The sequence below is a fragment of the Oncorhynchus kisutch genome, linkage group LG30 (assembly GCF_002021735.2).
Source record: "Oncorhynchus kisutch isolate 150728-3 linkage group LG30, Okis_V2, whole genome shotgun sequence".
NCBI classification, from domain to species: Eukaryota; Metazoa; Chordata; class Actinopteri; order Salmoniformes; family Salmonidae; genus Oncorhynchus; species Oncorhynchus kisutch.
Genome location: NC_034203.2, coordinates 36,780,476 through 36,808,321, shown reverse-complemented (window position 1 = coordinate 36,808,321; position 27,846 = coordinate 36,780,476). Strand labels below are relative to the sequence as shown.

At 43.3% G+C, this 27,846-nt stretch overlaps 2 protein-coding genes across 2 annotated transcripts in view; both read left to right on the top strand.

The window, feature by feature from the left end:
* Window positions 1–1,087: 1,087 nt before the first annotated feature.
* Window positions 1,088–22,076, top strand: LOC109875039 (calcium-binding mitochondrial carrier protein SCaMC-1-like). The gene is made up of 10 exons (XM_020467180.2): window positions 1,088–1,704; window positions 3,096–3,222; window positions 3,439–3,526; window positions 5,553–5,664; window positions 16,147–16,305; window positions 16,551–16,703; window positions 17,869–17,976; window positions 19,690–19,857; window positions 20,145–20,295; window positions 20,595–22,076. Exons 1-10 carry the CDS (start codon window positions 1,522–1,524, stop codon window positions 20,774–20,776), a joined length of 1,431 nt encoding a protein of 476 aa, XP_020322769.1. The 5' UTR covers window positions 1,088–1,521; the 3' UTR covers window positions 20,777–22,076.
* Window positions 22,077–25,142: 3,066 nt separating this feature from the next.
* LOC109874963 (5'-AMP-activated protein kinase subunit beta-2-like) overlaps window positions 25,143–27,846 on the top strand; it is a 25,281-nt gene continuing 22,577 nt past the window's right edge. The window contains exons 1-4 of the mRNA XM_020467044.2: window positions 25,143–25,347; window positions 26,054–26,237; window positions 26,610–26,761; window positions 26,891–26,984. Coding sequence (XP_020322633.1) covers window positions 26,085–26,237; window positions 26,610–26,761; window positions 26,891–26,984 — 399 coding nt within the window. The 5' untranslated portion in view covers window positions 25,143–25,347; window positions 26,054–26,084. The remainder of the gene's footprint in view (window positions 25,348–26,053; window positions 26,238–26,609; window positions 26,762–26,890; window positions 26,985–27,846) is intronic.

Below are 27,846 nucleotides of genomic sequence, written 5' to 3'. Positions count from 1 at the left end.
ACTGCAAAACATGCATCCTGTTTGCAGTATGGCACTAATGTAATACTGCAAAAACATGCATCCTGTTTGCAGTATGGCACTAATGTAATACTGAAAAAAAATGTCGCAAAGAAATGAACTTGTTCTCGTGAATACACAGCGTTATATTTGGGGAAAATACAACACAGCACATTACTGAGTACCACTCTCCATATTTTCAAGCATGGTGGTGGCTGCATCATGTTATGGGTATGCTTGTCCTCGGCAAGGACAAGGGAGTATTTTTTAGGTTAAAAAGAAATCGAATAGAGCTTAGCACAGGCAACAATCAGGTTTTCCTCTAGTATTTTACCTGTGCTTAGCCCCATTCCATTTCATTTTTATCCTGAAAAACTCCCCACTCCTTAATGATTTCAAGCATACCCATAACATGATGCAGCCACCACTATGCTTGCAAATATGGAGAGTGTTACTCAGTAATGTGTTGAATTGAATTTGTTCCAAACATGACAATAAGTATTCTGGACAACAAGTTAATTGCTTTGTCACATTTTGAGGAGTATTACTTTAGTGCATTGTTGCATGTTTTGGAATATTTGTATTCTGTACAGGTTTTCTTCTTTTCACTATGTCAATTAGGTTCTGGAGTAACTACAGTGTTGTAACTGTAACTGTTTTAAAGTCAGCATTTTCCTCATGGGGCTCCCAAGTGGCACAGCATTTCATTTTGAATTCATTTGTATGTATTTCTAAAAACATAATTCCACTATGACATTATGGGGTATTGTGTGTAGGCCAGTGACAAACAACATCTCAATTTAATCAATTTTATATTCAGGCTGTACCACAACAAAATGTGGAAAAAGTCAAGGGGTGTGAATAGTTTCTGAAGGCACTGTTTTCAACAGGAAATGTCTCTGCGCTCTTTACAGAGTAAGACAACGCCCCTAATAAATCGAATTCTATACAACGCAAGCCATTGTATATAGTATATGACTATTAAATAGGCCATCTCAGTTATAAAACACGTTAATAATAACATTGACAGATAAGGTTATTATCACACTACAGCCGCGCACAATTGGCCCAGCGTCGTCCGGGTTTGGCCGGGGTAGACCGTCATTGTAAATAATAATTTGTTCTTAACTGACTTGCCTAGTTAAATAAAGGTAAACATTTTTAAAAACTGTGCACAGCCAGGGGCTCTCCTAGCATAGATCAGTATAGGCAACTCCCTTCGCTTTGTTTGCCTCATTCCTTATTATACCACGCCCTCAATTTGACTGCAGCCTCGATGAGTGGATTTCAGGTTATTTGCTGGATTTGCAGCAGTATTTGCAGGGAGTATGGAGCTGTGTCAGATCGTCGTCACAAATTTCGTTCATCGTTATTTATCTTGTCGCGAACGGAGATAATTGCAACGACCGACTGATTAAGACGACAGACCGCATACCAAGCTGTGGTTTTCAATATTGCTATGCTTTCAACTTTCTGAAAAAGATAGACAAGGCCCTATCTATTGCCTCTTTGCCAACCGCAACAATGTATCACGTTATAAGAGGATTTATACTAACGGACTCCCGATGCTGGGATCCCGACAGTCAAAGGTCATACCAGGACCTGTTCGATAAACTGGACACCAACAAGGATGGGAAGGTGGATGTAGCCGAATTGAGAGCAGGTCTAACCGCAATGGGCATATCATTCCGCAAAGGTGCAGCGCAGGTAAATGCACATGCAATGAAGAGCCATTATGTTCTATTTCCAAGCAATCTATTCAATTATTATTATACATAGCTCAGTGATTCAATTGGGAGTGGGACATTAGCCTGGGTGCCAGTTCGTTTTCTGCTCTTTTACCAACTCCTTATGGAATTGGCATGCAAAACATTGGCTTTACAATGACAACGGTGTAGGCAAAAGCACAAACAGATCTGGGACCAAGCTAGTGGGACATATAGGTAGCAATTAAATGAACATATGACATTCTCATTACCTTAGACTATTCATCCATTCACTCATATGTAGGGCATTTTCCTGTAGAATGTGCATGTGTCCTGTAAATAGAACTTTATATAAACTAAGTACTGTTCTATCTAAACTTTAGTCTTCCAACCAGTTCCTCCCCTGTCACGTGTCATATCCAGGAGAGATAGAGCAGTGCCTGGGGTTATCAGTGCAGGCATGGGCCTGTATCCACACATTCTCAGAGTAGAAGTGCTGATCTACACTCTTAGAAAATAGGTGCTCTCTAGAATCTAAAAGGGTTCTTCGGCTGTCTCCATTGGAGAACCCTTTGAAGAACCCTTGTTTGTTCCAGGTAGAACCCTTTTGGTATCAAGTAGAACCGTTTTGGGTTCCATGTAGAACCTTTTCCACATAGGGTTCTACCTAGACACAAAAATGGGTTTACCTGGAACCGAAAAGGGTTCTCCTATATAGGGACAGCCAAAGAACCCCTTTGGAACCCATTTTTTCTAAGAGTGTAGAATTAGTTTAGCCTTTTAGATCATAATGAATAGGACTATATGGACAGATGAGGCCCTGATCCTAGATCAGCACCCCTACTCTATGCTTTGTGGATACAAGCCTGGGGCTGGTTTAACTTGCGGGACACACAGATCTGTTTCATCGTCAATATGGCATCCACAGAATAGTTCATCACTTTCATCACTAGACTTTTCTGTCATCGATCAATGTTGCACTAGTTCTCAGAGAATTAGTCAACGCTGAGAACTAGTGCACCATTGGTCGAAGGAGAGAAAAGGCTACTTCCTCCACAGTACCAGGGAATGAAAACAGATCTTTTGGTATCTGTTACCAGCTACAGTGGAACATCCCCATCCCATTGACTAAGCCATCTCTAGACAGTTTGAAATATTCATTACCGTTCAGTATTCAGTCACATGCACAGCATGCTCTTGTAGCTCCACAGTTACATCAACTCTATAACAATACACAGTACAGGAATGTTATACAGTTCCTGTCTTTGTCAGGGTTTCCTGAGTCTTGTGTGATGAGTAACCTTGCAGAGTAGCTTGCTTCATAGGCAATGAAGGGTTAAACTTACTACAGTGAGGCAAATTAAAATAACCCTCTCATTTGTGTCTACACAGAAAATTGTATCGTCCGGTGACAAAAACAAAGATGGAGGGCTTGACTTCAACGAGTTCAACAAATATCTGAAAGAGCATGAAAAGAAACTGCGCCTTACGTTCAAGAGCTTGGACAAAAACAACGACGGTATTATCATTTTTAATATGAAATGTTTATTTGGATAGTTTAGAAGAAGAACAGTACACGATGAGACCTGTCAGAATGACACAATTCTCATATCATTGTAATAATATCACTGTTATAAAGCAACAAGGCATGATTGAACAAGCATCATTCTTATCAGCATTTAGGTACAGAATGTACTTAAACAACACATTGAAATGTCTCCATCATTTCCTCCAGGGCGCATCGATGCCTCTGAGATTAAGCAGTCCCTTGAAGAGCTGGGCATGGACATCACCCAGGAAGAGGCCCAGACCATCCTACAAAGGTTTGTCCTCATAAATCACTCATTGCTTGCATTTCGTACTCTAACCCAGGGCTGACAATAAATCAAATTTACATTGAAATCGCAATATTGACATGTGCAATATCCATATCGCAAGAGATCCATATCGCAATATTTGGAAACGCATCTCAGCCGTGGGTAATGTCCGCTTTTATAGTTTACTCAGGTTTTTCTCCTCTTGCAGCTGTTTCCCACACACAACAAGCCTCTCTCCATGTCACTTCAGCAGTGCAGTTCCTCCATGCTGTTAGATTTACTATACATTTGCATGCGGTTCTGTTGGGTCAAATGGTTGGTCCAAACCAGAATGATGCTGCTTTCCACTTTGCTTCTTCATAGAAGTCATTCTATTTACAGTACCAGTCAAAAGTTTGGACGCACCTACTTATTCCAGGGTTATCTTTATTTAGACTATTTTCTACATTGTAGAAAAATAGTGAAGACATCACAACTATGAAAAAAACCCGCATGGAATCATGTAGTACCTAAAAAAGTGTTAAACAAATCAAAATATAGTTTATATTTGAGATTCTTCAAAGTAGCCACCCTTTGCCTTGATGACAGCTTTGCACACTCTTGGCATTCTCTCAACCAGCTTCATAAGTTAGTCACCTGGAATGCAGATGTGCCTTGTTAATTTGTGGAATTTCTTTCCTCCTTAATGCGTTTTAGCCAATCAGTTGTGTTGTGACAAGGTAGGGGGGTATACAGAAGACAGCTCTATTTGGTAAAAGACCAAGTCCATATTATGGCAAGAACAGCTAAAATAAGCAAAGAGAAATGACAGTCCATCATTACTTTAGGTCAGTCAATCTGTAAAATTTCAAGAGCTTTGAAAGTTTCTTCAAGTGCAGTTGCAAAAACCATCTCTCTTGGGGGCCGCCACAGGAAAGGAGGACCCAGAGTTACCTCTGCTGCAGAGGACAAGTTCATTGGAGTTAACGGCACATCAGATTTCAGCCCAAATAAATGATTCACAGAGTTCAAGTAAGAGACACATCTCAACATTAACTTTTCAGAGGAGACTGTGTGAATCAGGCCTTCATGGTCAAATTGCTGAAAAGAAACTATTACTAAAGGACACCAATAAGAAGAGACTTGCTTGGGCCAAGAAACACGAGCAATGGACATTAGACCGGTGGAAATCTGTCCTCTGTCTGATGAGTCCAAATTTGAGATTTTTGCTTCCAACCACCGTGTCTTTGTGAGATGCATAGTAGGTGAATGGATGTTCTCCGCATGTGTGGTTCCCACCGTGAAGCATGGAGGAGGAGGTGTGATGGTGTGGGGGTGCTTTGCTGGTGATACGGTCAGTGATTTATTTAGAATTCGAGGCACACTTAACCAGTATGGCTACCACAGGATTCTGCAGCGATACGCCATCCCATCTGGTTTGCGCTTAGTGGGACTATCATTTGTTTATCAACAGGACAATGACCTAACACACCTCCAGGCTGTGTAAGGGATATTTGACCAAGAAGGAGAGTGATGGAGTGCTGCATCAGATGACCTGGCCTCCACAATCACCCGACCTCAACCCAATTGAGATGGTTTGGGATAAGTTGGACCGCAGAGTGAAGGAAAATAAGCCAAAAACTCCTCAGCATATGTGGGAGCTCCTTTAAGACTGTTGGAAAATAATTCCTCATGAAGCTGGTTGAGAGAATCCTAAGAGTGTGCAAAGCTGTCATCAAGGCAAAGGGTTGCCCACTTTGAAGAATCTAACATACTGTATATTATTCCAACAGTTTACCTAAGTGTTTAGATTGTTATCGCACATCAAATCACAATTCAAATATTTGATGAAAATATTTGCCCATATCGTGCAGTCCTACTTTAAGAATTTAGATTCAACTAATCAACTAATCAGAAAACCATTGATTTGTTGAATCAGTGTTAGTGCTGGGCTGCAACAAAAGTAGTAAAGTTGGCTAAAGCAGATGCAGAATGGCAACCAGGCTAGTACTGTTACTATCCTGCTCTTTAACCTCATATCCTGCCTGTGCAGCATGGACATCGATGGTACCATGATGGTGGACTGGAACGAGTGGAGGGATCACTTCCTGTTCAACCCTGCCCATAACCTGAATGAGATCGTACGCTACTGGAAACACTCCACGGTCAGTGGGGTCACCCAGTCCTAGTGCACACACACGCCACACACAAACACAACACACACACATGCACACACACGCACTCACACGTCCGTCTCTTGAAGGACACTTGATGGGTGTAAGCAACAATATGGGATAAAAACTCCTGTCCAATTTTTCAAATCAATTAAGGGCCATCAATAATTCAGATGGAGATAATGTTTGTGTCTGTCTTTGGGCCTTGTAATGGAAATGCATTGACCAACAGCCTCACCACAGTGCTCAAATAATAAGACACAGATTACCTAAAGCAGCCTCCAGATCAAGCAGTACAGTGAATGTAGGCCTTCTAGAATATTCTCTGTAACAGACGTTTAACTGTCAAACTGTGTGGAGTGCAGTGCTCTTTCCACTTTGACTTTGACTTTTGACTTTCATCAGAAAAATTTACTGTTTTTGCTTATCTCCAGCGAGGTTATCTTGCAAAGTTTATTTCTAGCAAATAGTGAGCGGCTTCCATAACGTACTGATGAGACTACCTGTTAAAAGGGTGTTACCGTTACTGCTTGTGTCACTGTTTGTGGTGGGATACAGATGTAGTATCTTAATTTGATCACTCTGTTACTGAGAATTCAAATGAGCTTCGTGATTTCCATAAATTCACTGAACACCTACAGTTCTCTCTCTCTCTCTCTCTCGCTCAAACGCTAAAGCACCAAACATAATAAATGTCCTACTACTGCGACATTCAAAGGTACAAAAATGTCTCTGAAATGCAGCCATACACATCAACAACCTCTGTTTATATATAGTTTAATAACACAAGATATATATTGTTCTCCACTACGACATTCAAGTATATCCAAAATGGACCTAAACTAAAGCCTACAGTCGTGGCCAAATATTTTGAGAATGACACAAATATTAATTTTCACAAAGTCTGCTGCCTCAGTTTGTGATCAGAGAGTGATCAGATGAATTGCAATTAATTGCAAAGTCCCTCTTTGCCATGCAAATTAACTGAATCCCCCCCCCAAAAAAAACATTTCCACTGCATTTCAGCCCTGCTACAAAAGGACCAGCTGACATGTCAGTGATTCTCTCATTAACACAGGTGTGAGTGTTGACGAGGACAAGGCTGGAGATCACTCTGTCATGCTGATTGAGTTTGAATAACAGACTGGAAGCTTCAAAAGAAGGGTGGTGCTTGGAATCATTATTCTTCCTCTGTCAACCATGGTTACCTGCAAGGAAACATGTGCCGTCATCATTGCTTTGCACAAAAAGGGCTTCACAGGCAAGGTTATTGCTGCCAGTAAGATTGCACCTAAATCAACCATTTGTCGGATCATCAAGAACTTCAAGGAGAGCGGTTCAATTGTTGTGAAGAAGGCTTCAGGGCGCCCAAGAAAGTCCAGCAAGCGCCAGGACCGTCTCCTAAAGTTGATTCAGCTGCGGGATCGGGGCACCACCAGTACAGAGCTTGCTCAGGAATGGCAGCAGGCAGGTGTGAGTGCATCTGCACGCACAGTGAGGCGAAGACTTTTGGAGGATGGACTGGTGTCAAGAAGGGCAGCAAAGAAGCCACTTCTCTCCAGGAAAAACATCAGGGACAGGCTGATATTCTGCAAAAGGTACAGGGATTGGACTGCTGAGGATTGGGGTAAAGTCATTTTCTCGGATCAAATCAAATCAAATGTATTTATATAGCCCTTCGTACATCAGCTGATATCTCAAAGTGCTGTACAGAAACTCAGTCTAAAACCCCAAACAGCAAGCAATGCAGGTGTAGAAGCACGGTGGCTAGGAAAAACTCCCTAGAAAGGCCAAAATCTAGGAAGAAACCTAGAGCGGAACCAGGCTATGTGGGGTGGCCAGTCCTCTTCTGGCTGTGCCGGGTGGAGATTATAACAGAACATGGCCAAGATGTTCAAATGTTCATAAATGACCAGCATGGTCAAATAATAATAAGGCAGAACAGTTGAAACTGGAGCAGCACGGTCAGGTGGACTGGGGACAGCAAGGAGTCATCATGTCAGGTAGTCCTGGGGCATGGTCCTAGGGCTCAGGTCCTCCGAGAGAGAGAAAGAAAGAGAGAATTAGAGAGAGCATATGTGGGGTGGCCAGTCCCCTTCTGGCTGTGCCGGGTGGAGAAAATCCCCTTCCCAATTGTTTGGGGCATCCGGAAAAAAGCTTGTCCGGAGAAGACAAGGTGAGCGCTACCATCAGTCCTGTATCATGCCAACAGTAAAGCGTCCTGAGACCATTCATGTGTGGGGTTGCTTCTCAGCCAAGGGAGTGGGCTCACTCACAATTTTGCCTAAGAATACAGCCATGAATAAAGAATGGTACCAATACATCCTCCGAGAGCAACTTCTCCCAACCATCCAGGAACAGTTTGGTGACGAACAATACCTTTTCCAGCATGCTGGAGCACCTTGACATAAGGCAAAGATGATAACTATGTGGCTCGGGGAACAAAACATTGATATTTTGGATCCATGGCCAGGAAACTCCCCAGACCTTAATCCCATTGAGAACTTGTGGTCAATCCTCAAGAGGCGGGTGGACAAACAAAAACCCACAAATTCTGACAAACTCCAAGCATTGATTAAGCAAGAATGGGCTGCCATCAGTCAGGATGTGGCCCAGAAGTTAATTGACAGCATGCCAAGGCGGATTGCAGAGGTCTTGAAAAAGGGTCAACACTGCAAATATTGACTCTTTGCATCAACTTCATGCAATTGTCAATAAAAGCCTTTGACACTTGTGGCGAAATCTGCTCGGAGCCTTCACCGTGCGCTGCCACTTTAAGAGCGCATGAGCAGTAAGGAAGGAGGAGATAAAGAGAGCTCGTTCAGCTCTTTGGGGAGGGGCTCTTGGGTGGCGCGACAGTTTGATTGTGTGTGCTGTGCTGCAGAAGTTTTGTTTGTTTTCAGCGTGTGTAGTTTAAAGAGTATATAACTCAATCATCGGTGTAATCGCTCTAGGTCGTGGTTGTTTTCGTTTGGGACCGCGCCCGTTATGGATCGCATGGATTAGTAGCTACATTGTTGCGAAGCTTTGGCATACAAACCAACAAATCATCGGACAGTCAGACAGTACACCTGAAGACCACAGCTAAGGTCTCTCTTATCTTTTTCTCTTTCTCTTCCCTCTCATTCCAGTGCTTTACCCTGCAACAGACTCTCTATTTTTCAAATGCACTTCCCATGGAAGTTCATTAGGACTATTATTTCCCTGCCAGAAGTGTTTGGAGGGACATTTTAGTAGGTTGCTTGCAAGTTGTATATTATGTGAACTGTATTGAGGTGGGGTGTACTAATGACATGTGGCCGTGAAGACTGTGGACATTTTTAAGGCCTTTGTTGTGTCGATGAACACCCCCCACATTCATACCCTCTGCACTCATCCACTAGAAAATAATAATACAGATTATTGCAAATCCTATGTTGATGACTGGGTTCGTTCTTGTATGAAGTTGCTGTTGAATTGCTCTGCCATTATTAGTATTAGTATTATTGTATGAGGTATTCTTGTTTGGGTTACCCCTGTGTTGTGATGTGGGTTTTATATGGTGTGTATTCTCTTTTCTCTCCACTGGCTATCTGGTAAACAGGCTACACTCTAGGCAGTCTCTTCTGCTGATGTGTGTGTGTCTGGTAGTGGTACTCTCTCTATTCTACTCTTTTCCTTTCGGCATGGTTAATACCTGCCTGGCGCCCGAACAAAATCTTTCTTTACCCTCTCTAATAAATACCGCTACAGAATTGGCGCCCGAACAGGGACTTGAAGAGAAACACCTATGACACCATCCACACAAGGTTGAATCATGTCTTTTGTTGGAACCCCATACTGTGTCAATGTGGACACACCTGATGGTAATCATGCTCGGGATTCTTTCATTGTGGAAGGACTCGATGAACTAATGGAGTTGGATAGCACTGCCCCTAATCCCCAGGCTTCTGGCTCACCTATAACATCTCCACCATTAACCTCGCTTCAAACCCTTCCGGTTACACTGTCCAGAGAGACTGGGAGAGGTGTCTCTGTGATCACTGGACAACTGGAACATCAATGGACACACACCAATCATAGTTTGACAATGCAGGAGAATGCAATTCGCAAACTCAGTGAATGTGTGGAGGCTCATCAGACAGATGTGCAGAGGAGGTTGGATTACCTTCCCTGTCAAATGGAGGAAAACCAACAACAAATGGTTCAGAGGCAGAAATATTTACAAGATTCTCTGAAGCAGGATATTCAAGGAAAACTGCACCGGTTCAAAACACAAATGGAAACTAACCATCATCAAGTCATAATCTTTCTTGAGGAGGAACAAAAACAGAGAGCAGAGGAGTCAGCCTCTGTTGTGAAGGGAGTGCGTTCTTATCTGAAGGAAGTTATGGAGGACATGAAGAACTCTCTCACAGGGGAACTACGATTTTTGATTGAACAGACTCAAAAGGACACCGTTATTGAGATGGAAAAAGCACAGAAGGCCACAGACCTTCAACTGGAAGAGCTGCACCAGGAGGTAATGCAGTGCTTTTCCCTTCTGGACAAATCTTCTGCACCTCCCTCAGGTTTTACCTCTGCCACTGGCTTGGCCAGTAAGGGAATAGGAACAGGTAGTACTACAAAAACCCCTCTGAAGATACTGTTAAACAACAGAACTCCCGCTGCCACTGTCATGTCTCCTCTAGAGCGCTCCCTCCCTATCAAACTACTTTTCCCCACTTTTGGCAGACCAGAAGATGATGTTGATCCACTGTTTTTCTTATCTAAGTGTAATGATTTTCTTTCTATCCGGCCCCTTACTGACTTGGAGGTTCTTGCCACCCTCCGCAGTGTTCTCCATGGTACAGCAAGAGACTGGTGGGAGATAGCCCGTGAACATGTGTCAACCTGGGAGGAGTTTCAAAAAATATTCCTCTTAGCCTTCCTCTCAGAGGACTATGGGGATGAACTGGCGGAACGAGTTCGTAACAGAGTCCAGGGTGAAGCAGAGCCAATACGGGACTTTGCCTTCTCCTATCGAGTTCTATGTAGGAGATGGAAGGCTGACATTACTGAGCAGGAGATGGTTAAACTCCTTCTTAAGAACATGGTTCCCCGCCTTGCTAGTCAACTTCGAGAACGTGTGGAAAATGTGGATGATCTGGTGCGTCTTGGGACTCAGTTTGAGAAGGACTGGAAGCACCACCTCCAAACTAAAAACCCCGTTCCCTCATCCCAGTATACCCATAACTCTCTTAGGGCTAAACCGTCTCAGATATTTGTACCCAAGATCCAGGACAAATGTCCAGTTGTGTGTTGGAGGTGTAAAGTCCAACATCCTCCAGATTCTTGCCCGCTCTATGTCCAGCGTCAGGATTCAGGAAAAGGTCAGAAAGGACCGAAGACTGAAAGTCTAGACAGGCGTGGTGGCTTGCATACAATTGGGTCAGCCTTAATGCCCACCATGAAGCTTTTAGACAGTACAGCTAGCGGTCTTATTCCTATTCCGCAACAACTATTGGTTCCTCTGACTGTTAGAAACTGGAGAGGGAAGGCCATAATCGACACAGGGGCATCTTACACCCTGATGCAAGAGGCCCTGTGGCAGAACATGGCATTACCTCATGAGGAGCTACGAACATGGGAGGAAGGACCATTGTACTTGGCCAATGGAGAACCTACCACTCCCTGGATTAGTATAATAATAAAACTGCATGGTGAGACTATTAACCTTCCTGTGGCAATACTTGCAGACTCAAGCCTTGCATTTGCTGTAGTCCTTGGCCTAGACTTCCTGTTCTTCAGTGGACTGACCATCTCTATGTCCGAACCCTCCTATCGGCTACACTCTGACTATTCCCAGCCTCATCCATTTCAACCTGGTAATGCACTGATTTCAGGTTGGAGCCTGCTACATTATGCAGAGTCCGGACAAGGTCAAGTCAGAGACAGAGAAAATATAAAGAGACAAAGACAAAAACATGTTCCACCAGTGAAGTCTGAGAACCAAACTATCACCCTGATTACCGCCGTACCTCCCCTTCTATCCGACAGCAAAAACAAACCTGATGCGGATTTCTACATCAAGCAAGCGGTGGAACAGGCATGTCTGTCGGATGATGAAAGGTGGAAGCTCTCCCAGATGTTGGACATGAACAGTGAGGTTTGTACTCTTACACTCGGCCGTACAACCGTCTTCAAACACAAAATCTATACCCGGCATGAGGTCCCCATTAAGCAGCGTCCCTACAGGCTGTCCCCCGCCAAACTGGCAATTCTCAATGAACAGCTCAAAAGCATGTTGGAGAATGGAATTGTGGAACCTTCTTTTTCTGGATGGGCTTCTCCGGTTGTCCTGATTCCTAAGAAAGATGGTGGATATCGATTCTGTGTGGACTACAGGAAGCCGAATGCCATAACAGAAAGCGATGCCTACCCTCTACCAAACATAAATGACATACTGGAATCTCTGGCAGGAGCATCCATCTTTAGTAATCTGGATCTGAACAGTGGCTATTGGAAGGTGTCAATGGATCCCGCTAGTCAGGACAAGACTGCTTTTGTCACCCCTGCTGGTTTGTACTCCTTCAAAGTCATGCCTTTTGGTTTGAAGAATGCTCCAGCAACCTTCCAACGGTTGATGGAGACTGTCCTGGGAGATCTGAGGGGTAGAAATTGTCTCGTGTATCTGGATGACATCATAATCTACTCCTCCTCTGTTGCGGATCATCTGCAAGACATTCAGTCCGTCTTCGACAGACTAAAGGCTGCAGGTTTGACCTTGAATTTGAAGAAGTGTCGTTTCTGTCTGCCAGAACTCAAGTTCCTTGGTCATGTGGTTAATGCTGAAGGTATCCATGCAGATCCAGCCAAAGTTGAAGCTGTGCAGAAATTCCCAATTCCCACATCCCTCAAGGCTGTTCAGCGGTTTCTGGGTATGGCTGGATGGTACCACAGGTTTGTGCCTGACTTTTCAAAGGTAGCCGAACCCCTCAACCACCTTAAGAAGAAAGGTGTGAAATTACAATGGACCCCTGCATGCCAAGGTGCATTTGACACACTCAAAAACAGTCTAATTACTCCTCCAGTGCTTGGACATCCTAACCTGAATGCTCATTTCATTGTGTACACGGATGCCAGTCAAACAGGACTTGGAGCAGTCTTGGCTCAACAAACAGGACTTGGAACAGAAGAAGTTCTTGCCTATGCAAGTCGCACCCTTAATTCAGCAGAGAGGAATTATTCAACGACTGAAAGGGAGTGCCTCGCTGTGGTCTGGGCTTTGGAGAAATGGAGCTACTACTTGGAGGCAAAGATCTTCACCGTTGTCACAGACCATGCTGCTCTGCAGTGGGTTCTGGCATCAGGCAAGACCAACAGCCGTCTTATTCGCTGGTCTATCAGACTGCAGAAGTTTGACTTCATCATTGAGTATCGCAAAGGAAAACTGAACGTTGTACCAGATGCCCTTTCTCGGATTACAGAGACTGCCAACGTTTGTCCTCCCTTGTGCAGTACTTATACTACCGCTAAATGTCTGGATGATTCCTTTCCTCTGGACGATGAGAGTGTATGGAGAGCACAGCAGAAGGATGCTGCCATCATGGCGATCCACAAGAGTCTGTCGGAAGAAGACTCCAAGAGTCGCTTCAATGATAAGTATAGCATAATTCAGGATAAATTGTATCGAAAAACTCCAAGAGGAGATGGAATACACAGCACCCATTATCGCGTCTTCATTCCCTCTACATTGTGTGACCAGATAATCCAAGCTTATCATGCCAATCCCATGAGTGGGCATCTTGGAGTTTTTAAAACTTATCGAAGACTACAAGAGGTGGTTTACTGGCCAGGCATGTGGGTTGATACCCGGAAGTTTGTACAGCACTATGAAGTCTGCCAGAAATACAAACCAGACATTGGCAGACCTGCTGGGAAAATGCAGCAGACCGTGGTGAACCATCCAAATGAAATGTTGGGAATTGACCTCATGGGACCTTTTCCTCCCAGCCGGGGGACACGGAATACATTTTTATTGGTGGTAGTGGACTACTACACACACTGGGTGGAGTTGTTTCCCCTCCGCAAAGCTACTGCATCAGCCATATCTCTAATTCTGCGAAGGGAGGTGTTTACCAGATTTGGAATTCCCGACCAAATCCTCTCTGACAGAGGTCCGCAGTTCATATCAGGAATATACAAAGAGCTCTGTACCTACTGGGGTGTAATTGCCAAGCTGACCACAGCCTACCATCCTCAGACCAACCTGACCGAGAGGGTAAACCGAACCCTGAAGGGGATGATTGCTTCATTCGTGGGGGATCAGCACACAAGGTGGGATCAGCATCTTCCAGAATTTCGCTTTGCACTGAACTCTGCCGTGCAGGAGACTTCTGGGGTCACTCCCGCCGAACTTCACCTGGGAAGACCACTAAAAGGTCCGATGGACAGAGTCTTGCAAAGTTCGAATGTTTCACCTGACTGCCCAGCGTTTGATGCCGTACAACACCACCACACCTTGCTAGCCAGAGTGGAGGCCAGCAAAACCAAAGCCAAACAACGACAGCTGAGAAACTATGACAAACATAGACGAGACGTGTGTTTTCCACCCCAGTCTCGTGTCTGGGTACGTTCACATCTGTCAAAGGCATCTAAGAAGTTCACTGCCAAGCTAGCTTCGAGATGGAAAGGTCCATACCGTGTAGTGCAGCAGTTTGGACCAGTGAACTACTTGGTCTGTTTGGAGGACACTGGGGAAGATGTCAGGACAGTGCATGTTGTTGACCTAAAGCCCTGCTACCCTACGGCAGAAGAGCTGGATCGCAGGCAAAAGCAACACCTGCAGGACCTCTTCGTGGAGGACTCTGATGAGGAGGACTTCCCTGGTTTTGTGTAGCAGGAACATGAACCTGTCAAAGCCTGTATCCTCTCTGTTTCTACAGGCATTGTTTTTTCATGGGGGGAGGAGTGTGGCGAAATCTGCTCGGAGCCTTCACCGTGCGCTGCCACTTTAAGAGCGCATGAGCAGTAAGGAAGGAGGAGATAAAGAGAGCTCGTTCAGCTCTTTGGGGAGGGGCTCTTGGGTGGCGCGACAGTTTGATTGTGTGTGCTGTGCTGCAGAAGTTTTGTTTGTTTTCAGCGTGTGTAGTTTATAGAGTATATAACTCAATCATCGGTGTAATCGCTCTAGGTCGTGGTTGTTTTCGTTTGGGACCGCGCCCGTTATGGATCGCATGGATTAGTAGCTACATTGTTGCGAAGCTTTGGCATACAAACCAACAAACCATCGGACAGTCAGACAGTACACCTGCACGCCTGAAGACCACAGCTAAGATCTCTCTTATCTTTTTCTCTTTCTCTTCCCTCTCATTCCAGTGCTTTACCCTGCAACAGACTCTCTATTTTTCAAATGCACTTCCCATTGAAGTTCATTAGAGCTGGACTATTATTTGTGTTTGGAGGGACATTTTAGTAGGTTGCTTGCAAGTTGTATATTATGTGAACTGTATTGAGGTGGGGTGTACTAATGACATGTGGCCGTGAAGACTGTGGACATTTTTAAGGCCTTTGTTGTGTCGATGAACACCCCCCACATTCATACCCTCTGCACTCATCCACTAGAAAATAATACCGATTATTGCAAATCCTATGTTGATGACTGGGTTCGTTCTTGTATGAAGTTGCTGTTGAATTGCTCTGCCATTATTAGTATTAGTATTATTGTATGAGGTATTCTTGTTTGGGTTACCCCTGTGTTGTGATGTGGGTTTTATATGGTGTGTATTCTCTTTTCTCTCCACTGGCTATCTGGTAAACAGGCTACACTCTAGGCAGTCTCTTCTGCTGATGTGTGTGTGTCTGGTAGTGGTACTCTCTCTATTCTACTCTTTTCCTTTCGGCATGGTCAATACCTGCCTGGCGCCCGAACAAAATCTTTCTTTACCCTCTCTAATAAATACCGCTACACACTTATGAAATGCTTGTAATTACACTTCAGTATTCCATAGTAACATCTGACAAAAATATCTAAAGATACTGAGGCAGCAGACTTTGTGAAAATTAACATTTGTGTCATTCTCAAAACTTTTGGCCACGTCTGTACTGTAGCCTATCAAAACTCATTTCCTGTTAGAAATTATCACTTAAAAAAAAAATCTAATTGTCCTGCTGCAGGATTATTTTATCCTTTGACAAAACTGGTCAAATGAAGATACTACATCTGTAGCAGGTGTTGGTAGACAGTTTCAGCACTGTATGAGAATAGACCTGCTGGTTGGGGAGGTAGCAGTCTGGTTAGGCCTTGGCACTGTATTAACCACATCTGTTACTTACTATAGCTCGAAGGTTATCTTATGGGCAATCTGATGAAGAATGGGAAGTTGGAACAACATGAAAGACCGACTGAACAGTTTACTATAAGAATTATTACAAGAATACATTTATTGATCGTACAGAATTCCTGTCCCAGCAGTTTGGCACCTGTTCAAGCTAATATTTTTTATTCACCAGGTGCTGGACATAGGAGAGAGCATTGCCATCCCTGATGAGTTCACAGAGGAGGAGAAGACCTCGGGAGGCTGGTGGAAACAGCTGGCTGCTGGGGCGATGGCCGGGGCGGTTTCTCGCACAGGCACCGCCCCCCTGGACAGGGTGAAGGTCTTCATGCAGGTAGAGCACCGGAAAGGTTGTCACAGTCTGACCACTCTATGGAGGCCGAAAGTAGACCGCTTTATATGATTTAACTTCTAACTATAACCCTTATCACAAACCTTACACATTTTGTTTCGATTTTTTTTTTTGAGGCCTACAACCCCTTACAAAGTGAAGTGTTGGAGACATAGTGAAAAGCACTACAGGAATGCTACCTATCCATCAGTATTGTCTAATCTACAACGCCTGTGGTTGTGTTTCAGGTCCACTCCTCCAAGTCCAACCGGATCACCCTGTTGGGAGGATTCAAACAGATGATTAAGGAAGGGGGCGTGGCCTCACTATGGCGAGGGAACGGGATCAACGTGTTAAAGATCGCCCCTGAGACCGCTATCAAATTCATGGCCTACGAACAGGTTGGACACTGTTTCATATCTTTACTTTGATGGAGGTAGACAAAAAGAGGTTGACCTAGAGAGAAAGACATAGTGACATAGTGACATATGGAAAGCAGGAAGAAATTAATCAAACGATAGCGAGGAAAGGAAACATGAATGAGAGAGGAAGACAGACAGCGAGAGGGAAGACAGACAGAGAAAGAGAGGGAAGACAGACAGAAAGAGAAAGAGGGAAGACAGACAGAAAGAGAAAGAGAGGGAAGACAGACAGACAGAGAGAGAGGGAAGACGGACAAAGCGAGAGAGGGAAGACGGACAGAGACGGGGAGGGAAGACGGACAGAGACGGGGAGGGAAGACGGACAGAGATAGGGAGGGAAGATGGACAGAGATAGGGAGGGAAGACAGACAGAGAGAGAAAGAGGGGGAAGACAGACAGACAGACAGACAGAGAGAGAGGGAAGACGGACAAAGCGAGTTAGGGAAGACGGACAGAGACGGGGAGGGAAGACGGACAGAGACGGGGAGGGAAGACGGACAGAGACGGGGAGGGAAGACGGACAGAGACGGGGAGGGAAGACGGACAGAGACGGGGAGGGAAGACGGACAGAGACGGGGAGGGAAGACGGACAGAGACGGGGAGGGAAGACGGACAGAGACGGGGAGGGAAGACTGACAGAGAAGGGGAGGGAAGACTGACAGAGACGGGGAGGGAAGACTGACAGAGACGGGGAGGGAAGACTGACAGAGACGGGGAGGGAAGACTGACAGAGATGGGGAGGGAAGACTGACAGAGATGGGGAGGGAAGACTGACAGAGACGGGGAGGGAAGACTGACAGAGACGGGGAGGGAAGACTGACAGAGACGGGGAGGGAAGACGGACAGAGACGGGGAGGGAAGACGGACAGAGACGGGGAGGGAAGACGGACAGAGACGGGGAGGGAAGACGGACAGAGACGGGGAGGGAAGACGGACAGAGATAGGGAGGGAATACAGATAGAGAAAGAGAAGGAAGACAGCCAAAGGAAGAGAGGGAAGACAGACAGACAGACAGACAGAGAGGGAAGACGGACAGACAGACAGACAGACAGAGAGGGAAGACGGACAGACAGAGAGGGAAGAAAGGGTAAATGTTGTGATAGTATCTCTGTGTTGTCTTCATGGCGCATCTCTCTCCTGTCAGTATAAGAAGCTGCTGACTCCAGAGGGAGAGAAGGTCCAGACCTACCAGAGGTTCATGGCTGGCTCTCTGGCAGGGGCCACGGCCCAGTCGTCCATCTACCCCATGGAGGTGAGACCTCCCAATGTCACTTTCAGATCTCTGGAATTCATTTCATCAAGTATTCTATTAACATTCCAAAGACATTTCCGTCTTCTGCGGTCAATTTCATCACGTGTCATTCATGAAACATTTTGATTTTGGTGAGAGATAAATGCAACTTCTCAGAAATACAGTGAGCTCCAAAAGTATTGACCGTGACACATTTATTTGTTGTCATTTTGGCTCTATTCTCCAGCACTTTGGATTTGAAATGATACAATGACTATGAGGTTCAAGTGCAGACTGTCAACTTTAATTTGAGGGTTTTTCATCCATAACCGTACAGAACTTTTTAGGGGACCTAAAGTATTGGAACAAATTCACTTGTATGTGTATTAAAGTAGTAAAAAGTTAAGTATTTGGTCCAATATTCATAGCACGCAATGACGACATCAAGCTTGTGACTTTACACATTTGTCTTGGTTGTGTTTCAGATTATTTTGTGCCCAATAGAAATGAATGGTAAACAATGGAAAACAATGTATTGTGTCATTTTGAAGTCACTTTTACTGTAAATAAGATTTGTAAATACCCCCAAGACATGCTAACATCTCACCATTACAATAACAGGGAAGGTAGCATTTTATATCATACCCCCAAGACATGCTAACATCTCACCATTACAATAACAGGGAAGGTAGCATTTTATATCATACCCCCAAGACATGCTAACCTCTCACCATTACAATAACAGGGAAGGTAGCATTTTATATCATACCCCCAAGACATGCTAACCTCTCACCATTACAATAACAGGGAAGGTAGCATTTTATATCATACCCCAAGACATGCTAACCTCTCACCATTACAATAACAGGGAAGGTAGCATTTTTGGGGGGCATGATATTTGTAGGTCTAACTTTCTCATTCAGAATTATCCGTAGTCATGGTAGCATCCACATTAATGTAGAAGTGTTTAGAAATATTATATTCTTATTTACAATAAAAGTGACTCCAAACTGACACAATACATTATTTACCATTCATTTCTATTTGGGTACAAAATCATCTGAAACACAACCAAAACAAACTGCAAACGCATCCAACAAGTTACTAGAGTCACAAGCTTAATGTTGTCATTACGTGCTGTGAATATGGGACCAAATACTCAACTTTTGACTACTTTAATACACATATTAAAGTGAATTTGTCCCAATACTTTTGGTCCCCTAAAATGAGGTGACTATGATGAAAATACCCTAAAATTTAAAGGTGACAGAGTAAAAAAAAAAAAAGTGAATTTACATTATTAAGTAGCAGATGGTTTTATTAGTCACATATTTATTCCTGTGCTGCTGGAGAGCTTTGACAGTCAATGTGATTTTTGTATGTCCATTGTTTTTCATCTTCCATCAATAAAGTAGTAACATATACATGTTGATTGTCATGTATAACCTCAGTCATTGTATCATTTAAAATCCAAAGTGCTTGAATACAATAAAATAATAAAAAATGGTCACTGTCCCAATACTTTTGGAGCCTACTGTATCTTGAGCGTAAAAGTTGAAACAAGAGTGCAAATCTTTGTGTTGCTACTATGTATTCATGACAAATAAGCTACGTAAATAGGCTCAAACTTCTGTCCCGCTAGATAGTGGCATTAGATGGCACACCAGTCATTTTGGCTTCTCGTAAAGCAGTGCATTTACACGGTTACTCACCCTCTCTGTTTCCTCTGTTTAGGTCATGAAGACCAGACTGACTCTGGGGAAAACTGGCCAGTATAATGGAATGTTTGACTGTGCCAAGAAGATTCTGAGGAAAGAGGGCATCAAAGCCTTCTATAAAGGCTACACTCCCAACATGATAGGCATCATTCCCTATGCTGGCATCGACCTAGCTGTTTACGAGGTCTGCAGGCTGAGGATTCATATCACTGAGTCAATGCTATTCCTCATTACAGTAACACAATGCTTTACAGTTCACTGACATGTATTACTAAAACAGAGAATTCCATCATCTTACACGTTTTTCAGGACTTAAGAATGAAATCCAGTGAATCCACTGAATTGCGTTTGTCTAAATGAGGGAAGGATTACAACATTGTGACCACTGTCTGAACACAGATTTCCTGTGGTGGCCGTCTCATCCCTAAATGATCCTTGTTGATTGCCCCACTCTGTGTTTGTGTACCCTAGAGCCTGAAGAATGCCTGGTTGTCCCGCTATGCCAAAGACACGGCCAACCCTGGCATCCTGGTGCTGTTAGGATGTGGCACCATCTCCAGCACGTGTGGCCAGCTGGCCAGCTACCCCCTCGCCCTGCTCCGCACACGCATGCAGGCGCAGGGTAATACATGACAATCAAAATGCATCTGTTACTACTTTATTGATTGAAGATGAAAAACAATGGACATACAAAATTCACCTATTGACTGTCAAAGCTCTCCAGCAGCACAGAAATACATATTTGATGAATAAAACCATCTGCTACTTAATCATAAAATAGGTTTTTTTAACTCTATGGTAAAACAGAGATCACCTGATTGCCATGAGAGAGAAACTAAGTGCCAACCTGAGGTAGTGAGTGTGAACAAACTAACCTTTTATTTTACTCCTGCGTCCTTTCTTTCACTATCTGTTTCACAGCAACTCTGGATGCGTCAGACAAGTCCACCATGAGTGGGCTAGTGAAGGGGATCCTGGCTAACGAGGGGTTCTTTGGACTCTACCGGGGTATCCTGCCCAACTTCATGAAAGTCATTCCTGCTGTGAGTATCAGCTATGTGGTCTACGAATACATGAAGACCGGCCTGGGGATCTCAAAATGAGGAATGATCCATCTCCAAATGATGCAGGGATCGTGAAATAGGTTGTTAGATCGTTAGATCTTTTAGACAGTCAACCAGATTTGTGTTGCACATAGACTTCTATGTTCTCGCGTAGCCAAACATCGAGATCACGTTCGCTCTGCGAGGAGAAGCTAAGGCTAGTTCAAACTGGGCCATATCAGTTAACTCCAAAAATGACATTCACCCCTTTAACGCACAGCGATATGAGACATATCCAACACAAAAGATGGTGCAATATAACTGAGAAGACCTGCATTATGGGTCTTCCACTGTATAAGGGGAAAGGAGAAGGTATTCAGGTGAACACTGTTGAGAGCTTTGTCTAAAGTATTTTCTGTTCTTTAATATGAAGTACTCCATGTGCACGTAAGCGATTAGATCATTATTTAAGTGTGCCTTACCCTCAGTTAAATATCAGAATTGTATCTTTTATTTGGTTGGTTTTTATTGATGTTTTTACACTTTCAGTGTAATTTACAACAGCCTCAATGCTATGTTTTTCATGTGTTTTTCCCCCATATGTATTTCCATTGTTGTTCTTGACTGTTAAGCTGTATCCCGAGCAAAATATTTATACTTACAAACTTGCATGCAAATATTGCCTGTCAATCATGAATGGAGCTGAAGGAAAGTCTTAAAAATGGAAATTCAATCTGCTAATACTGGAATTCAGAATAATCCCACCCGTGTCACACACACACACACACACACACACACACACCTGCAGTTCAATACACACACACACACACACACACACACACACACACACACACACACACACACACACACACACACACACACACACACACACACACACGTGCATGCCATGCACGCAGTTAACATTTAGAGTTAGACCACTTGTTATTATGTTGTCTTAATGTCTTAATTATGTCTGAGTATGTAATACTGTTATACCTGAATTGATTGACATTGTGAGCGATGTATGAATGTTCTCACTGAGCTCACAAAGCTTAGACTGAAAGAAAAGCAATGCATGTGTTATGGGTCAATACAAGTGTTTACAGACAGTTGCCCAAGAATCAATGTTGACAATGGAAAGGATTGGAGTGCTCCCATTGCGAAGGCTAAACCTCTATCTCAATGCTGTGTGCATGGCGCCATCTAGAGGGCTTACAACAAACGCAGTGCAAGTTTGTGAATGCTGTGTCCGTAAATGATGAAATTGAAATTTGTCATTTCTAGATGATTCAAACTTCTTTTGACGTAATCGATCGAACGTGATGAACCTGTTTGAAATAAAACAAAACAGAAAACAGTGCTCCCAGAACTTTTATTTCTAGGCTACAGAGCTGAGGAGGGCTACTACTACTACAAATGGTAAGTGGATGTTTATCATGTTCTTTCAGAAATATACTACGTTTTTAAAGGCTCTGGCTATTTGTATAGGAGAAACCCTCGTTTAACCCACATGTTGTGTTCGTTTCATGTTAATTCATTCTGTGTTCCTGGTCCAAAATGGCCGCCCCATTATAGCTGATTATAAATCCATAATAATACATATATTATCATATTATCAATACATATATTGTGTTAGATCTTTTTATCAACTTAAGTTCTTGTGAACATTTACACGTTTTAACTTCTATTTGCTTTTATGGCCTGTAGGCCTCATTGACCTGAGCTCATACAACTGGTTTTTGAGTACAAAAAAACATCATGTATGGATTATTTTGACTATAATAAATACTCAGATGAAACATATTGTGCTATTTATCACAGACTACTTTCTCCTCTAATGCATCTTCACTGTCTGTTTCCTGGCCTCTCTCCTCCTCAAAGATATGATCAAGAGCCTCACATACAGTATATCGTTTGGTCATTGTGCTGCCACAGAATGAATTGTGAGCAAGGCCTCAAAAAAGCTTTATATACCAGAGCTGCGAGAAAAATTATATACATTATTGAAACAGTGTTGCGATTATTTGTGAGAATGCCAACAGGTGTGCTTCCCGTTGGGGAAAGATTCTATTGGGGAAAGGTTCCCGTGGGGGTTGCCATGGATGCCAAGAAGGGGAGTGAGGTATGTGTGTGTGTGCTCAAACATGTGGGTGGGGGTCTGGGAGAGGAAGTGTGTCTATCTGATGAATGGGCATGTGCCTGACCTCAATTTTATACACTAATTGTTGTCACGACTCCGACCGAAGGTGGCTCACCTTCCCGTTCCGGTGGCGCTCGGCTGTCGTTGTCGCCGGCCTACTAGCTGCCACTGATTCTTTTACTCCCCCTCCTTATGTGTTTATTGAGTACACCTTGTTTTGGGTTGGGTATAATTAGTGAGGCTTTATTAGTCAGCCGGCCCGCCTGGTTCTTTGTGCGGGATTAATTATTGTGACCTTCTGTTTTGTAGTAGAGGAACGTGTTTGTTCCTGGTCGTGCATTTTGGTTGTGAGCACCCTGTGTTGAGTTTTGTGCATTAAAGAGCACAGCATCGCACTCTATGTTTCCTGCGTCTGACTCCACACCCACGACACCCGGAGCGTTACAATTGTAGTCTCACCCATTCATTTCTAATGACCGGTCATTTTTGACCAGGAACACCACAGGTGTACAAAAGTGAAATAAAACACCCAAAATGTCATGGAAATCATCAAAATGCATTTTGTGTGTTCAGATGCCCTGTGTGGACAAAGTCATGGAACCTTATGACAATCAGATTAAATTAACTACATTTTTCATAGAGAACTTGTAAATCGGTCCAATTCGACCAGAACACAGCAGGAGGGTTAAATAATTTAAAAGGTTCTTGAGGATGACAAGATGTCTATCGACCAAGCTGTGAGATCAAAGTTCAGAAAAGTGTAAGACCTTTGGCTTTCAATATGCAAAAAATCTTACAAGGAAAAAAAGGAACTGTATATTTAACAAAAGGATGGAATGTATAGCTAATGAGATCAATGTAGGTCTGCATTCATTTAGATGATTCTGGAAGAGAGAATGTATTAAACACATTCTTTTCCAGGAATCTCTACACTTGATAAGCTTTCTCTAACAAAAAAAACAGTATTTTTATAAGTACATAACTGCTGATAATCAAGAGTTCCCGAAGGTTAAGAAGAGGATCACAGAGAAGTCAGAGAAGAAGGTATTAATGACTGTCATTCACATGCCGATGATTCCATCTAGGGTTTCATTTAGCAATGCCTTGTGCATGTTGTTTTATTAAACGTATGCTTCTCAGCTAATATACTGTGTTAGGCTAATCCAACTTCTGTATAACATCAACCCAAAACACAACTTTGATAAAATCGTCTAAATAAAGTTCTAACTTATAACTGGAATTGTAACCCAATGCCTTGTCTTGCATTTCCTCTGCCCCTCAGTCCTATTCCCACTCCCCAAGAAGCAGGCCAGTGATGACCCCAGTCGTTCCCATAGCTCCAGGGGAGCTACAGATGGAGTCCCCTAGGACCAGTGATGATGAGGAAGCCACAGGCCGGAAGGAGAGGGTCTCCAGCGTCAGGGAGCGCCATGATCAAGCAGTGAGTTCAAAGCTGATGTGTCAGCAGATGATGTTATAAAGAGCAAATAGTCCAAGAGTAAAAAGTCAGGCATTCACAATATCAGCAAGGCTCTGACTGGACTGTTGGTTAGTAAGCTTTGATTGTTGTTTTTGTGGACTGATTTTTTGTCAGCCTTGTGGTTTTCTGTGTCTGGTGGTATGAAACCTCAAATGTATGTGAAATAGGTATTGTTAGAAGAAATAATGGTCCTTTGTGGCTCAGTTGGTAGAGCATGGTGCTTGTAACCCCAGGGTAGTGGGTTTGATTCCCTAGACCACCCATATGTTAAATGTATGCAGGCATGACTGTAAGTTGCTTTGGATAAATGTGTCTGCTAAATTGCATATATTATTATATGATATAACCACACAAGTTTTCCATCAGTGCTAAGCTTCTGCTGGTCTACTGTACAGTATTCTCTAAAATACATTACAATACTGTTGATTAGCTCACGTTATACTAAGCTCCTAATTGGGAATATTTAGTTAAGTGAAATAATGAATGACTTCATGTCTCTTTCATTTTTCATGACACTCCTGAAGCACACAAAGGATGATCATACTGGAAATTGACCAATTGCTGCGACTCACTCGACATGGCCATGTTTCCTGCACATCCTCTCAGTAACGGGCGTTTTCTCAGTAGTGAACGTTAAAAGTCCGAAATACAACCATTTTACTGACTGTGGGTGATGTCTATTAGTCTATGTTCTTATATAAATGACACAAATGAAAATTAAACGTTTCTATTGGTAAAATATGACACAGTACACAGGGCTGGTTTGCCGTAAAGCACTGTATATGTGTGTTGCTGGTTAACGATATATGCTAATTCCAGTTCTATCTGATCTTGGGTTAGGTGTTTCACTATTTCTGTTCATGAAACAGGTTTATCTATTTTTCCCAATGACTGCATAGTTTGTCCTGGTGGGGATCCGTAGTTGGTGGAATAACATTGTGAAGAAGAATGTTGACGTCAAAGTTGAAGAGGAGGACTCAGTGTTAAACAAACTTCGAATCGTGTCATTTGGTGAGTAACTGTCCCATACAGAACCGATTGATCAACATGGCATGTCACGATGTTAGCATTGTCACTGGTTGGCATTTCACAATCACACCCTAAGTATAGCCCACGATAGGTATAGAGGCAGCAAAAAATATTCCCTGCGGCGGTCAGGGGGAGCGATTTATGCTAGCTAACCGCTAAGGGAACTAACTGTAGCCTTTGCCTTGTTCAATTCTGTATTCTGATCTAGACTATAGTTATTGCCAGATTGCTTGGTCGTTCAGGTTTATTTCTTCGTGCTCGTGGAGCAGCACATCCATGACCCGACTTGTTGATTGTCAGGAGTGGGCTAGCCAGCTGGTGGGCCGAGCAAAGCACTTCCGATTCTGATAACAAGTCAGCTGTTTAGATAGCTAGCTCAACATGACTAACTTTAGCTAGCTAAGTACAGTCAATATTCAGCTCTGTTGCCAATGTCAGCAACTGTACACATTGATCATAGATTTGCTGGAAATTCTGTATAGCTAGCTAGCTAACATTAGCTAGTTATTCAAATGACAAGGTAAAACATATCCAGTCCCCCTTAGTCTCTCTGCATCAAGCATCCTGTTGTTGTTGACCTTATCTATCTAATCTGAAATATGCAAGTAATGTTCAGAGGTTGGTTTGGGTGGCAAGTTATGTCTTGTTGTTTGTAAGATGATGATGATGACTGTATGTTGTCTTTCAGCTTGTCCTGGCAGGAAACTTAGTAAAGGATCATGGGTAACACAGGCGACCGGATGTCCGGAGACCGCCATGGCGCCAAGGCCCATCGCTCTGACAGCAGAGACAAAGACCACGAGCCCAGCAAGATGGTGGACAGCACTGATGACCCTAACATCTTCAACACACACGGTCTGGGGTCCTCCAAGGTACCTCTGCTCTGGAACATAGGATCTTTGTGGGCAGGGGCATAAAGACCATCACACTAAACAGTTGCATGAACAACAGATGCAGAGGGAGGGGGGTACATTTCCGGTGCAGATTAAGAAGATGACGATGGGAAGAGAAGTAGAAGCCATATTAGCCAAGTGAGATAAATCCTGGCTCTTTCTCAATTCATCTTTATCGATTCCTCTCTCCTCGCCTCCTCAAAACCCACTGGAGAAGAAGGTCCAATGTGATGGACCTTGGACCTTTTCTTCCAAGGAGGCAATGAGATAATATGCGAGGAATCACAAAAAGAGTAGAGCCCCTGTCATTTCCACATTTAGATTTAAACAGAGTTTCTTTTCTCCCGTCAGGTGTCGGACAAGGATGAGCCCGACCTGGATGACCTGGTGAAGACCGGGCCTCAGTCCAGGCCCACGGTCATCCGCTGGGCCGGAGGAGGGAAGGAGGTTTACATCGCTGGATCCTTTAACAACTGGGGCAACAAGATCCACCTCAATAAGAGGTAGGGGAGGGCAAAGGAGAGGCCCTGGCCTGCATACTGTATTGCTGTTATACTATTTTATTAGTGACAACACTTTGACACAGTTAATAGTGCATTAGCAGTGTATTAACACAGTATTTCTTCGCCAAGCCACAATGACTTTGTAGCGATCCTGGACTTGCCAGAGGGAGAGCACCAGTACAAGTTCTTTGTGGACGGACAGTGGGTTCATGACCCCTCAGAGGTAAACCCTACATATGGCTCTGGCCTAAACTAGACTGACATACTTTTCTTTGCCTGTAAAAAAAAAAATACATACACACAGTACATCCATTTTAAATGTGACAGGGATAGCACAATAAAGTCAGTGACTTGTTTCCATTTATGATGTAATTTTTATTTTATTTTAGGCCTAACCTGAACATATAAAGGTTTAATAATATATTTCAAATACAACAGTGCAGCTATTTTCAGCCGTGTTTCAGTGATCCATCCATACTGTTTATTTGTTATTAACCCTGCTGTAACACTCCCTTGTTTTGGTGATCCATCCGCACAGTTTATTTGTTATTAACCCTGCTGTAACACTCCCTTGTTTTGGTGATCCATCCACACTGTTTATTTGTTATTAACCCTGCTATAACACTCCCTTGTTTTGGTGATCCATCCGCACAGTTTATTTGTTATTAACCCTGCTATAACACTCCCTTGTTTTGGTGATCCATCCACACTGTTTATTTGTTATTAACCCTGCTGTAACACTCCCTTGTTTTGGTGATCCATCCACACTGTTTATTTGTTATTAACCCTGCTGTAACACTCCCTTGTTTTGGTGATCCATCCGCACAGTTTATTTGTTATTAACCCTGCTGTAACACTCCCTTGTTTTGGTGATCCATCCACACTGTTTATTTGTTATTAACCCTGCTGTAACACTCCCTTGTTTTGGTGATCCATCCACACAGTTTATTTGTTATTAACCCTGCTATAACACTCCCTTGTTTTGGTGATCCATCCACACTGTTTATTTGTTATTAACCCTGCTGTAACACTCCCTTGTTTTGGTGATCCATCCACACTGTTTATTTGTTATTAACCCTGCTATA

Coding starts and splice junctions, on each gene's coding strand:
- LOC109875039 (XM_020467180.2), top strand. CDS start 1,522: ATGTATCACGTTATAAGAGGATTTATACTAACGGACTCCCGATGCTGG. Junction 16,306..16,550: donor GGGTGAAGGTCTTCATGCAG/GTAGAGCACCGG, acceptor GTTGTGTTTCAG/GTCCACTCCTCCAAGTCCAA. Junction 20,296..20,594: donor CACACGCATGCAGGCGCAGG/GTAATACATGAC, acceptor TCTGTTTCACAG/CAACTCTGGATGCGTCAGAC.